This window comes from Panthera onca, chromosome B4 (assembly GCF_046562875.1).
Source record: "Panthera onca isolate mPanOnc1 chromosome B4, mPanOnc1 haplotype 2, whole genome shotgun sequence".
In the NCBI taxonomy this organism is placed as follows: Eukaryota; Metazoa; Chordata; class Mammalia; order Carnivora; family Felidae; genus Panthera; species Panthera onca.
Window position 1 is genome coordinate 22,466,186 of NC_138345.1, and position 14,725 is coordinate 22,480,910.

At 43.3% G+C, this 14,725-nt stretch overlaps 1 protein-coding gene across 8 annotated transcripts in view; it reads left to right on the forward strand.

Annotated features, from left to right (window-relative positions):
* KIAA1217 (KIAA1217 ortholog) overlaps window positions 1-14,725 on the forward strand; it is a 447,053-nt gene that overhangs the window by 339,491 nt on the left and 92,837 nt on the right. For all 8 annotated transcript variants that reach the window (XM_081796071.1, XM_081796072.1, XM_060659150.3 and 5 more), the window contains 2 exons: window positions 8,411-8,609; window positions 12,716-12,809. In XM_081796071.1, the coding sequence (XP_081652197.1) occupies window positions 8,411-8,609; window positions 12,716-12,809 (293 nt within the window). The remainder of the gene's footprint in view (window positions 1-8,410; window positions 8,610-12,715; window positions 12,810-14,725) is intronic.

A 14,725-nucleotide genomic window follows, 5' to 3' on the forward strand; every position in this document is an offset into this window, starting at 1 on the left:
AAAGACTTCACAAAGTCTTACATTGCCTTAAATATCAGGTATCTGGATGAAATAAGCAGCTATTTGATTGATATAATCATTCTTCAGATACTTCTGCAAAGAGTTGCTGGTTACCCAAAACAAAGACACTGAAAGCTGAGAGGTTATTCCAAAAATAAAGATTATCAACTTTCTATGGAGAATAAATTTTCTATTACCTTGTTCCTCCTCACAAGGCAACTGTCGCCATCCTGCTTTGTCACCTGCTTGAAAAGCTACTCCATAGGAAGGGACATAGCAGCATGGGTCTGCTCAGGACGGGAAAAGTTACTGACATCTGAGGGCATGCTGGAGCTTTTCAAGGAACCCACGCAGACTTGTCTTGAAAACGCTGCTGTGTCCAAAACAGAATGCCAGCGGATGTTAGCTATGAATCGCTAACTTCTAAAGAACAGTGTCGTTTATGGAGCCCCTCTGGAGGGGTTAGAACACAGAGGGTGACCAGAGGCTTACCTCTGTACTTCCCATTTCTGGTATAGGACCCGGCACATCATAGGGGCTTATGTAGTGAAGGGATGAAGCCATCCCTACAGGTCCCCTTCAGTTCATTTTGTTCTAAATCATAAGACTCTTGAATTCAGTCTCTTAAGGATACACCAGCGTGTTAACTAACCTGGAATCTTTTGTTTATATCAACCACCAATGTCGTCCCCATTTCGGATGCCAGTTTACAATTCTTCTGACGCCAACGGAAATCTTTCTAGGAGCAGCCTCCTTGGCCCATCTCTTCCGGCTGAAAAAACTCCCCGGTTTCCTGAGGAGAATCCCTAGTTGGCCAGTCTCTTTAGATCTGTGGAGGTTACCTTTTCAAATGATCAAATGAAAGCATACTTATTCTAGGAAATGGAGAATATGCAGAAAAATCGGAGAGAACAATATCATCCATGACCTTATCACCCAAAGACAATGACTCTTCTTGTCACTTTGGTGTGCAGTCATCAAATAGGTAGACTTACCATGAACTCGATGAAACCAAGGTTCAGGTCCCCATGCATAAGTAATTAACTTTCCTACTGGATTTGCTATTTCTAATTGTTCTTAAAGAGGTCCCTCAAAACTGTATAAGCTTCAGACCAAACAAGACCTGTTCCATCATCCCTGCCATCAAGGTGATTAACTGATTTCTACAAATCTGGTTCCTTTCTGTTTTGTAGTATGCTTTACCACTTAACAAACTATAAAAATTTTCTCGTATCCTTCTAGAATTCCTTTAATGACAGCATAGTGTTCAACGAATTGATTTATCAAATGAATGGATTTATTAAATGACTCCCCTAATGTTGGAATTCCCCTATGTTCTTCCTATAGATGATGCTTTATTGAGCATCCTGACCACTACATCTTTATGCATAAATATGTAGAAATGAAATTACCGGCTCAAACCGTATGTATAATTTAGAGGGCTTTTGACACAAATAGCCCTTTAGAGAAGCACTGTCAGTTTACTTTCCCAACAGTGGTATGTGAGAAAATTCATTTTCCCAACCCTTGTCAGCACTGTTTATTGTATTGTAAACACCTTTGCCAATTTCACAGGTATAAAAAGCTATCTTAATATTTTCATATTTATATTTTTCTTATTAAGTTGACAACTGAGTTCCCTATCGGAAAGTACTGTAAGCACTCTTTCTATTTTTAAGGCAATTGGCCATTTGCAATAGTTGTAATGCAGATACTGATTTGCATAATCATACATTGGATTTGGAGAAACTGAGGAATGTAGGTCATTTGGATTGTCCCCATCATCTGCCTGTGGGAAATGCCATTTAGGGGAGATTGTGGAAGGCATGCCAGAAGGGAAGCATACATATTAGATTGGCCACATTACAGGGAGAATTGAATTCATTGCAGCTGAAAGATATGTGAGCATCTACTACGAGTCTAACATTCTACTATATATTCCCATCTGATGAATGCAGGTAATCTTACTGTGGAATTAAAAGCTATACTTGTGGAGCGCCTGGGTGGCTCAGTCGGTTAAGCATCCGACTTCAGCTCAGGTCACGATCTCACGGTTCATGAGTTTGAGTCCAGTCTTCCTCTCTGGACAATGCTAGCTGTCCTCACACTCTTCCTTGGTGAAAAAAGACACGGTTCATGAGTCTGTGCTGACAGCTCAGAGCCTGGAGCCTGCCTCGGATTCTGCGTCTCCCTTTCTCTCTGCCTTTCCCCTGCTTGCACTCGATCTCTCTCTTAAAAAATAAATAAACATTAATTTTTTTAAAAAAAGCCATGCTTATAATTTCAGTAAAACACAATGTGAGCACAGGTGTAAGAAAAATTAATTCCTGGGTCACCTGGGTGGCTCTGATGGTTAAGCGTCCAGCTCTTGATTTCAACTCAGGTCACCATCTCCCAGTTCGTGGGTTTGAGCCCCACGTCGGGCTCTGCTTTCACGGCACAGAGCCTCTCTCTGCCCCTCCCCTGCTTGCGTGCACGCACACGCATTCTCTTGTTCTGTCTCTCAGAATAAATAAACTTGAAAAGAAAGAAAAATTAATTCCTCGATTCTCAGTGGAAACGTGACAGAGGAGTGGTCGGGGAAGATCGCTCAGAGGAGGTAGTGTGTGTGCCGAGCAAACTGGTGGGAAGGTCACCCACGGTGGCAGTGCAGCGTGCGTCGCAAGCGTGCATGCTGAGTTCACAGAACAGCAAGATTTGCGGCACATCCAGAGTGCCATAGGACTGCGGCCTGGTGTGGGGTAATAGGGCAGCAATGGGAGACTGAGGTCTGTATTGGCCCATTCAGGCTGCTGTCACAAACTCGCATACACAGAGTATCTTAAAACAGCGTATTTGTCACAGTTCCAAAGGCTGGAAGTTCAAGACCAAGGTGCCAGCAAATCCGGCTGGTGCCCGGGGAGGACCCACTTCACCATTTGCCGATGGCTCTCTTCTCAGTCTATGTCCGTGTGACAGAGAACGGAGAGAGAAAACAAACTCTTGTGTCTCTTCTTAGAAGGGCACTCCTGGCATCGGGGTCCTCCACCCTCAGGGGCCTAATTACCTCCCAGAGGCCCCACCTCCAAACACCATCACCTGGGAGATTAGAGTTTTAACATAAGAATGGGGGGGGGGGGAGCACACAGACATCAGTCCGTAGCTAGGCGACTGGGTGAAAATCCTTGCTTAACTACATCAAGACAAGGAATATTTGAGATGTCCCACGTTCCGGAACTCATTCCGAGATTCAAAAGATTATAAGGATGTATAGCCCCAGCGTGACCTGCCAAGCGTACTTTATTTCTGTTTTGTAAAATGTGACCAAGAGTTCTTGGTGAAAAATCCACATTGCCTTTGCAGGGCCATTGAGGTGGAAGAACCCTGGGACATTCTGGCCTCTCAGAGGGGCTCCAGGTGTCTTGAGGTTGATTTCAATACTGTTGCTCTCAGAGCCCTATGCCTGCCCCGGCTCCCCTCGGCAAAGTGGATTGTTTCCAACCATGTGTCAGCGTTTAAGTAGACTTAAAGACGGGAATCTTTTTTTCTGAGCTGCCCCCCACCCCCATCATGCTTCAGTATCGTCAAGCAGATGGGCAGGAGAAGAGTGTGAGGACAGCTAGCATTGTCCAGAGAGGAAGACTGGAGGAGATGGGTAAGACTCCGTGCAGAATTTCAGACGCCTTATGCGTCAAGGGAGGGATCATGGGGTCTGTGGATTGACAGAATGGGATATCGAAGCTAGATAGCCATTTACTAGCTTTCGCTTTAGGCAGGCACCTTGGACCTTCTGATCTTCCTTTTCCTTATCTGTGACACGGGGCCATCATAGCCACCTGACAGGAGACACAGTGCTGATGGGAAAAACGTGCATCCTGTTGCTGACACATAGCAGACCTCTAAAGGCGTTTCCCTGTCCTCCTCCTTCACAAAATGAGAGTTTATGATCCAAAGTCCTTCAGGCTGCCCCTGGAATCTGGATCAGGCAGTACAGCCGAGGGCTAGGAAAATAGCCAGCGTGTACTGAATCTCATCGCTGTGCCAGTAAAACGCCATCATATATTAAGAGATTGCCTTCTGACTTAAAGCATTTCGAAATACCTCTCCTGAGTCGAGAAAGCAAACTGAATCCAGTGTAAAAAGACTCTTCCCCTCTGTTTGAAAAGGCATTTTTCCCGTCTTCTCCGCATTTTCACGATCTCTAACTGGACTCGTAGCCCCAGCTGGCAGCTGCACCAGCCAGACCCTGAGGTAACCGTCATTTGGGCCCAATCTTTTCTTTTTTTTTTTCACTCAGAGCCTACAAATTCTATTTCAAGCACACACACGTACAGAATGCAGATGTGGGAATGAGAACCAGGCCCTCTGGGTGATTTGACTGTAGCGAGGCCATAAGTAACCCATTGGCGGGGGCCTCGCCCAGGCATGGTCGGGTCCCAGACCTCAAGAGTGGTTTTGGCATTTTGCTACGGCATTACCGATCCCATTGGGGCAGTCACCACGTCTCCCGTTTGGGACGAAAAATTGCAAGATCTGTGTGATCAGACAGACTTGAAAGGATTTTTCTGAACCCTGAGGAATGTGTAACGGCATGGATATTTTGAAAAACTCACTCCCTGAAGAAGCTGAGGATCAAAATTTCCTCGGAGGGGAAATCTAGCTGCTTATGCTCAGCGCAGAAGGACTACTCCAATCAAGGAATAAGGAAACAGCTACTTCAGAAAGTATTTCTAATCTGTGTACAAATCAGAAACAAGACTACTAGGCTGTTTCATGTAGCAAAAGCCCTTACAGCTTGCACAGACCCCAGACGAACATTCCTTTTGGCTAACTGACAAACCATTCATTCCTTCATTCATTCAACAGACATTTGTTGAGGACTTGCTGCGCGACAGGTGGTATCTATAGGCACTAAGGGTTCTGTGGTGAACAACAACAAAAGTTTAAAAAACAATCCCAGACCTCATGAAGGTTACAGTCTCAAGGAAGAAAGTGATGACAAATAACAGCAAGAGTTAAAATATGAATTACACTGTATGTGAATGTTACTGAGGAATAGAAATGAAATAAGAATGGGGGGTATGAAGTATTAGGGTGAATGGTTGCTGAAATTTTGGACAAGGTGGAAAGGCCTCATGAGAAGCTGATTATGATAAATACCTCATTGATGGTCTGCATGGATATAGACTGAGATCAAAAATATTTCCTTCCGGATTTTCAAAGCTATTTCTCCATTGTCTTCTGGTTTCTGAGTTGCTATTGACTGACTTTCTTTTTCTTCCTTTCTTTCTTCCTTCTTTCTTTCTTTCTTTCTTTCTTTCTTTCTTTCTTTCTTTCTTTCTCTTTCTTTCCTTCCTTCCTTTTCTTCCTTCCTTTTCTTCCTTCCTTTTCTTCCTTCCTTTCCTTCCTTCCTTTCTTTCCTTCCTTTCTTTCCTTCTTTGCTTCCTTCCTTCATTTTATTTACTTTTCTATTGAAAAATTTTTTAATTTATTTTTTTTAGAGAGAGAGAGTAGGGAAAGGGCAGAGAGAGAGGGAGAGAGAGAATCTTAAACAGCTTCCATGTCCAGCACAGAGCCCAATGGGGGCCTCCATCTCAGGACTGTGAGATCATGACCTGAGCTGAAATCAAGAGTCAGAGGCTAGACCAACTGAGCCACCCAAGCCCCCTCCGGGTGGCTGTTCTAATGCCTTTCTGACTCCTGATTCTTTGTGACCTTCCTCCCCAAATCCTGGGAACTTGTAGGACCTTCTGTTCTCCCCTTACCATCTGGAATGTCTCAGTGACAAGCCCGAGTCTGTGGTGTGTTTCATAAGCTTTTTCGATCTCTGATGTCAGGTCCTTCATTGTGGGGGAACATTTTTTCAGGATACTTTTTGTAGAACTTTTGCTTTTCCTAATCTCTTTTATCCAAATTCCGGTTAGTAAGACTTGGGATGCTCTGAAATAATTCTGTTTTTCTTATTGTTTTTCACTGTCTCCTGTCCCATCATCTTTTTGCTCTACTTTCTGTGATTTCATCAACTTTTTCTTCCTCCCTGAATTTTTTTTTTTTAAATTAAGTAATCTGTACGCCCAACCCCAAGATCAAAAGTCACATGCTCTACTGACTGAGCCTGCCAGGCACGCCTCTTCTCCCTCAATTCTTAATTCCTGCTGTCATGGTTCCCAGAGACTGCCCTTGTTCTCCAAATGTTCCCCTTTTCTTGGACAGTCTCATCTTTTCTGAGTTTCTGTTTTCTGTTTATTTTGGTGTTTCATGTTAGTGGTTTCTGTGAAATGTCTGTTAATCCTGGGTAGTCTGTGAATGTGTGAGTGGGGCATAGTCGTACTAACTGGAAGCTTTCATATGGGGTTGGGCCACTTCGCAATGAGGTGATCAGACAGCACTTGACCATTACCCTCAAGTGTAATGGAACCCCTGTAGGGTTCCTCCAGCTTCCTGACTGAGGGTCACCTCTTTGCAAGCATTTTGTCAGAAGGCACCTCACCCACTCTCCCCCTGTGCCTGATGAGCCAGAATCCAGTCTGTTTTATTCTACCTCTTAAGTCTTCTTCTGTAGGGAGTCGGTTGGCTGAGTGGGATAGAAGGGGAGTTTCAAACAGTTTGCAGCACCATTAAAAAGAAGGAAAAGTTCCATCGGGCTTCATGCTTTGCACTCAGTCTGAATTCCTCCCCTCAGAAGGATCTGTTGCTTTGGTTTTGGAGCTTCCCTGGCCCTGCATGTTTTTTGTTTGTTAGTCTCCTTTGTGTTTTTTTGTTGGTTTTTTTTTAAAGGGACATTATTTTATTTATTTTATTTTATTTTATTTTTTGAGAGAGAGAGAGCGCGCGCTTAAGTTCGCACACAGGTGGGGGAGGGGCAGAGGGAAAGGGAGGGAGAGAATCTCAAGCAGGCTCCACGCTCAGCACAGAGCCTGATGCAGGGCTCAATCTCACGACCCTGAGATCATGACCTGAGCCGAAATCAAGAGTCAGACACACTTAACCGACTGAGCCACCCAGGCGCCCCAGCCCTGCATGTTTTGTGTGGAGTTCTCCCCTTGAAGACTTAGGCGTTGACTTTCTCTTGTCTGTTGTTGTTTCCTCTCTCATTCCCTTAATTCTTTAATTTACGCTTTGTTAATCTTCGTTGTCACCTTACTGGACTTTCAGGAGGAGATAGAGACGAATTTGTTGCATGAATTGCCATCTTTAATCAGAAACCATATTCTATTCTCTTTTGAGTCTCTCCTGCCATAGCTTACTCTAAGGGTATTAGTCTGTCCTCAATAGATTCTCACAGGAAGTGGATTCAAATGAAATGTCCGGATCTTTGATATCCTGTTTCAGTTATACATTTCTGAATAACAAGGGACCCTAAACATAGTGAGTTAAATTAACAACTATTTATTTGCTTTATTCTGTAGTTTCGGCAGGGCTTGGAGGGGGCATTGCATTTCCGTTCCATCTGACAGCTGGAGCAGGTCACCTGGGAGCTGGAGGTGCTCTCAAGATGGGTCACCCGCATGACTGGCCAGTGGTCCGGCTATCGAATGGGGGCTTAGTGGGGGCTGTCAGTCAGGACTTTCATTCTTCTTCACGGGGCCTCGCCATTGGGCTCAGCTGGACTCACAGAAGCTTGGTTCAGTGAGGGAGCGTCCAAGACCACACTCATCAAGAAGATAAGGTCTAGTGTGCAAGCACTTACCAAGCCTCCATTTTGCATTTTGCATGCTAATGTCTCATTGGTCAAAACAAGTGAGACATGGTCAAACCCAGACACAATGTGGTAAGGGATTACATTCACAGGGGTATGAATACCGGGAGGTATTGTTCATTGGAAGCCACACACCCCCTGGAACTCCAAAATTCTGTGATCTGATGTTTCCATTTGTCTTTTGGGTAACTGGTTTGCTCCATTTTCTTTCTGAAACATTGGGGTGCCAGATTCTTTTCTTAGCTAGTTTCATTTGGTATAAACATTCCATAAATATGTATTAGAGCCACAGAAATATAGTAGCCTTTCCACTTAACATGTCTCTGAATGGACTATAAAGATTTAAACTATATAGCGTACCCATCGCTATAATGATTGTGTTGTTTGTTAGCGAAAGACATGGGGAAAATCACCCTACGGAGTCAAATTCCTAAATATTCCTTTCAGGGGAATCAAGTATTGTCTTTTGCTTTCGGCTACCAGAAGTTAGCTTCCTGTCTCTGGTTTTAAGAGTTGAAAATTAGCCTCTTTAACATCTGCCTGGACTCCAAAGAATAAAAGTGAATATTTATGCGAATCTTTGGAAATTCCAAACAAATGTCTCTTGTTACACACTCTTTCCAAGCTTGTCCTGAACATTGCTGTCTGTGGTAAGACAGGAGTGGCTGAACTTTTGCTGCGTGTTGTGTGCATCTTGATCTGGACTGATAACCTTGTTCATTTTGCATGCAGGGGTTCTCTATCTCCAGTATGGGGATGAAACCAAGCAGCTCAGGATGCCGAATGAAATCACAAGTGCAGACACAATCCGTGCTCTCTTCGTAAGTGCCTTTCCACAGCAGCTCACCATGAAGATGCTAGAGTCGCCCAGTGTTGCCATTTACATCAAAGACGAAAGCAGAAATGTCTATTATGAACTAAACGATGTAAGGTAGGTAGTTACACCGTGTGTGTGTGTGCGCGCGTGTGTGTGTGTGTGTGTATGTGTATGTCCAACATACTGCATTTAGCATTGTTACAGTTTGTACTGAGTCCTAATCTCTCCGTGTCCCCATGAACAAAGCACAGCTATTACCCTGATTGGTAGGCTTATCTTACCCCCAGGTGTGGATTCACGATCTGCTTTTCTGTAATCCATTTATAAGGTCTGGTTTACAAAGATGAGGACAGACTTCTTCCACAATAGATCCTTGCCTATTACATCTGAAAAGAATGTTAAGAAATAATCTAGTCCACTAAGAGTTAGGGAAACTGAGGCCCAGAAGGTAGTGGAGGGACTTGATCAACACCATAAGGCCATGCTTGTGACTGGAACTTTCCCAGCTCCTTCTCAAGTGCTCTTTCCCTCACAGAGGCTGTGAAACCTTTTAGGTAATGATCCCACTGCGCCATATCTAACAACAGGTTAGAGTCGAAGCAGGGGACCCTGTGCTGTTGTCCACAAGAAAAAAGGCCGAGAAACATTGTCCTTTTTCATGTTTTTCTTAAATAGTTGGCCTTACCAAAGAATCTCACTTCCCAGGTGGGCTTTCTCCAGGGCCCCCAGGAGAATGTCCTCTCAGATGAAGCTAAGCAGACTCAAGCCACAGCAGGCTGCACAGAAGCAAAAACATCTGTGTCTACTGAGGTGTTGGTGTGTCCAGAGCAGAGGGGACCCATCTGATCTCTTCCAGCCAAACAGCCTGACAAACCGGACTTAGGTCAGCACAGAAAAGCAGTCGCTCCTATAGCCTCTAGACATTTTAGAACTTAAAAAATTATGTAGTGACTAATTCAGCCCTTTCATTTTATGGGACCAGAAACTCAGATGTGTAAAAGTTAAAGGGCTCATTCAAGATCACACAGCCAGGTTATTTCCAAGCCCAGCCCCAGGCCTGACTGTCCGCATCCTTGGTGACGAGTTTCTTATTCCCTCGGAATGTTCCCTGACCAACTGACCTGGTCCACAACTTGGATTTTTGGGTCCCTTCCCCATGGGGACAACAGGATGCCCTGTTTCTTCATTATGAAATTAATAAGAACCACTTCCTAAAAATATGCCTCCTAGTGCATACTGAGTGTAAACTGATAAATATCTAACAATGATCACAGATGACATATTTAGGCGTGTGCCAAAGTGTATGAGTAATTTAAGGCTTTCAAAGTTTGACGCATGCCCTAAGGTATGGGTGCTACATCTGTTGCACGGCCTTGCTGCTTTTAAAAAACACGTTTAAATATTCATGGGTATCAGAAAATTCATGTCTGTTTTTTGAAATAAATTATTAATCAGCCTGTCACCAAAAAAACAAAATCGAATTTATAGAGCATGAACTTAAACGTGGAGTGATCGCAGTATCTCTGAAGAGCGTGTTTGCGGTCATACGATCGCATGTAGTATTTTCACACAGACATACAGCAATTGTTTTACAGCAATTTTCTTGCATTTCCATGTTGTGCAGTCAGAGTACTGGAATAATAAATCTGTATGACACTACACGAAGCCACTTTTCATTATGGAGCTCAAGCCTGATGAGGTGATTAGAAACAATTGGACCCCACTGTCTTGCAACCATTTTTATTTATTTACTTATTTATTTTCATGCAAGCACTTTTAAGCTGCAATGAGTCACGATTTTCTGGAGACTTTCCCAAACTCAGGGTGTTACTGCTAGGGTTTCCTCTACACGTTCTTCCAGGGTGTTGCAAGGAAGTCTTAGAAAAAGAGATGGGAGGGAGGTCAAAGAGGAAGAGGTCGCCCCACATGTCAAACTGAGATACTTCTCCTTGATGCAAAGTCAGTTGATAAAATAGATAAAAATAGTGCTTGAGAGAAGATGGGATCCTTTCTTTAAACATTAATAATATTCAGTTAATATGTTTACATTTGTGAAAGTGATTTTAATCTCATTTAAAATGTTTAACTGGTGGGGTGCCTGGGTGGCTCAGTCGGTTAAGCGTCCGACTTCGGCTCACGTCATGATTTCGCGATTCATGAGTTTGAGCCCCGGGTCAGGCTCTGTGCTGACAGCTCAGAGTCTGGAGCCTGCTTCCAATTCTGTGTCTCCCTCTCTCTCTGCCCCTCCCCTGCTCGTACTCTGTCTCTGTCTCCCAAAAATGAATAAACGTTAAAAAAAAATTTTTTTAATGTTTAACTGGAAAATCATTGATTTATAACTTTGTCTATAATTTTACTTTTCAGTATTTTGATTTCCTTATAAAAATGGGCCTACAAATATTTTAAGTGGGTAAAGTGTTTTTATTTCGTGATGAATATAATGTTTATGCTAGGTGATCAAATGTAGGTTTTTTTCCCAAGAATTACTCTCTTTCTTTGCTCATGTGCATAAAATGCCTCAATTACGTTTTATTTGAATGGGAGAATAAATTCTCACCATCGGCATTATATGCAGTGTCCCCCTTCCCCACAAAATGTACCTTGTAGATTATAACTGAAGACAATGGCTTTCATCTTCTGAGCCCAGAGACAAATTTCCTTTCACATCCAGTATTTTTGAGACAAATTTCCTTTCATATCTAGTATTTTTGAAGTGAGAGCGTATTTGTTAAACATTTAACTATTTCGTCATTGTGTTGGGTTCTTCGTATTTTCCTTAGGGAAATGCTGTAGAGCGGTCAGGTTGAAATCCCATGTTGTAAATGTTGCCATGGTAAATGCAATCTGGGCCTTTACTGTTGGTTCCTCTTGGATGAGCATGTTTCTAAATTAATCATAAACCAACCTCATCTTTTTAAAATACCTTTAGAATCACACTAAGTTTTTTCATGGCTCAAGTAAGGTTTTCAGCTTCTTCATATTGTCCCTTGTGACTCCCCCCCCCCCCCCCTCCAGCCACAGGAGGGTCCTTTAGGGAATTCCTGTATCCTCAACTCCTGTGAGCTCTTGCCTTCGCAGTAACCCAACCCCTCTCACACCGGCTTGTAATGAGCTACTTGAAGGCTGGGGCAGCCATGCAAGCTTGGGCTAGTCATTGCTTCAAAGCCATTACTGACATATTTAAAGGAGGGAAGCAAGACCAGTCCAAGAATCCCTCACTTCATTTGAAACAAAACATAACCCAGTAATGCCAGAGGTTGCGATCAGCCCACAGAGCGAGTGCTGCACCTGGAGGAAAGGAATGCGTCTTCCTGCACACATTTCCCTGAGCTCAGCGCACCGGCCTTGGGGAGACTCAGTGTAGACGGGGCTGAAAGTGCCCTGGGTGGCCCTTCTGCTGATGAAAGCTGAATGTGGAGGGAGAAGGACTTCATCGACGTTCATAGGCTTTTAAACAATTATAAGGTAGGGCTCTAAGCAAGGTGTGGGACTTCTGTCCTTTGCTGCCCTATGGCTGACACTGGAGCTCTAAACGCTGGGCTCAGAAGGAGAGACAGACCAGCGGAAGACTTTCTCTGCTATTCCTTCTAAATACCCTGCACGTCCAGTAAGTCAACCTGTATGCAGAAAAGTCTTTTTAAAACCCACGGTGGAAGAGAAAAAAAAAAAAGCATCGGAAGGATACTAGTTTTGATCTTGGTGGTACTTTTTTTTTTTTTTTTTTCTGGACTGCAAATACATTTTCTTTTCCTTGCTGACAGTATTTGAAGGGGAAACCATTTTCATTTGTGCGCATTCATGAGATAAGCAGAAAACCAGGTGTTTGGGCAAAGTAAACTATTAAATATTTAAATATTAACCACATCTCTTTGAACGTATTGTAAGTATTGGAGCTTTGTTGTGTCTTTAAGTGTTAGCTTTCCTTGCTCAAATCTTGAAAGAAAGCCCGTGCTACCTGGTATTTGTGGGTGGAGGACTCTGGGGAAAGACTGATACTTTCCTAAGAACAAAAACAGGATAGAAAAGCCGAAGTCACTTTTCTCCTTTTCCTTATTTATTTTTGCCTATTTTGTGGTGAAGGGACTTTTTGTCTGGTTGATTGTAGACAACAGCTGGAGTGTCTGTTCATGTCTTTTACCTGATTCTCCAGGGCAGGCAAAGGACATGGGCAAAATAAGGCTCCTTTCATCTGCCATAGTTATTGCTGTGTTTGATTCCAGGAACATTCAGGACCGATCGCTCCTCAAAGTGTACAATAAGGACCCTGCGCACGCATTCAATCACACACCGAAAACTGTGAATGGAGACATGAGGGTAAGTGTTCCCGTTCTATTTTTAATTTTGTTTGACAGGTCAGACCGACCCGTTCGTTCTCTGGCATGGTCTCCTGATGGCAACCACAGTCCACTGTCAGATCTTAAAGGTGCTCAACACTCATCTTGTCTGATGACTCATTGTTTGTTCCTTGGCAAAGAAATCAGATTTCCTGGACATTTGGGGCAAAGGGAGTGATATAGGGCCCGACACATCCTCATTTACCTCTAAGCATGGAATTTTGTTGTGCCCTCACTCCGAGGGGATCCTGAGAATCTTTGCATAAAAGTATCTGTGGTCTACGTACAATTAACTTACTCAGAGGATCTCTTGCTTTTTTTCTCCAATGAAAACTAACAAAACAACAACAACAAAAAAAACCAATGTACAGTTCCACGTAGAATCTGTTAACATTCTCCTGTCAGCTATTCCAAGCATTCTGCTTAAATTGTTCCCTTTCAAATTGAAGACCGTTTGCTGCTGTACTGTATTAATATTATCAGACCTTATCTGAATCACGTTGAAGGCATAGTCCAAAAATCTGCATGATTTGGGAGCTAAAGTTCTCTAGATGTAGATCATCTCAGAAGATTATCCAAACATTCAAAGCACACAGGGATATTTTGAAGAAAAAAGCACCGGGGAACAGAAAAGGCAGATTTTTAAAATCACATTAATGCAGGTTCGCTAAAAAGGGATTGAGTTTCTAACAATAATGTTACGTTCCCCTCCAGCTGTACCTCCTCCCCACCACACACACAAATTTAGAAGATGCTGCACCATTTTATATCATCCTTTCTGAGGATTAGCACTTTGCTGGATGCTGGAGTTTAACTAGAAAAAAGTAAATGAATAGGTGTTCTTGTCAAAGAGACCCAGGCACTGTCTGTCCGTGTCCTGGTAGCATTCCCGAGGTAAGGCTGTCTCTGCTTCCGGACAGCACGTATCAGTTTGCTGTTGTTGCTGTAACAAATGAATATACGTTTAGTGGCTTAAAATGACACAGGTTTACTATCTTAAACTTCTCGAGGTCAGAAGTCTGACATGGTCCTCAGTGGACTATAAACTCCAGGAGTCTCTGACAGGACATCAGCTGTCCTTTCTGGAAGCTCTAGAGAGAATGTTTCCGTTTTTCCCGGTTTCTGGAGGTCACACGCATTCCTTGACTTGTGGTCCCCTTTCTCCATTTTCAGACTCAGCCAAATAGCATCTCTCTGACCCTGCTTCCATCATCACGTCTCTAACCCTCCCTCTTCCACTTTTAAGGACATTTGTGATTACATCGAGCCCACCCAGTGCTCCAAAATAATCTCCTTATTTTAAGGTCGGCTCTGTAGCAACCTTAATCCCCCTTTCTTGTATAGTCAGAGGTTCAGTGGATTTGGATGCAGACATCTTTGGGGGACGATTGTTCTGTGTCCCCCACAAGGTGTGTGAGTTTAGGACCCAGATACCAGGAGGTCCGATCGAAAGCACTGGAAGAATTTCTAGGGAATGCTGGACTGCAATATGAGTGATGACATTGTGGGACAGAGCCGACACCTTGGGAAAAAAGGCTTCTTGCGTCCTCAACTGCTTTTTTTATGTCAGAAACGATGTGCAATTTGAAGTGAAGGCTGTGTTGCTACTTCAGAAAATCTAGGATTTTGAGGCTTATTTTTAGCTAGTTACACTTTAAATGTAAACCAGCACCACGTGAAGACGGATTGAGTCATGCTGATCATGAAACATGGACTGAGTGTCATAGTACCCTTGCTTTTTATTATTTCATTATTTTTTCTCACTGACGTCCTTAAGTGTCTTTGTTCCCTTGGTATCCTTATTTTTTTGATATGTCTGGCCTTCGAACTGGACTTTCGTGGCTGTCACAGTTCTGTTTCTGTTACGTGGAGGCCACAAGGGGCCCCAGAATCGCC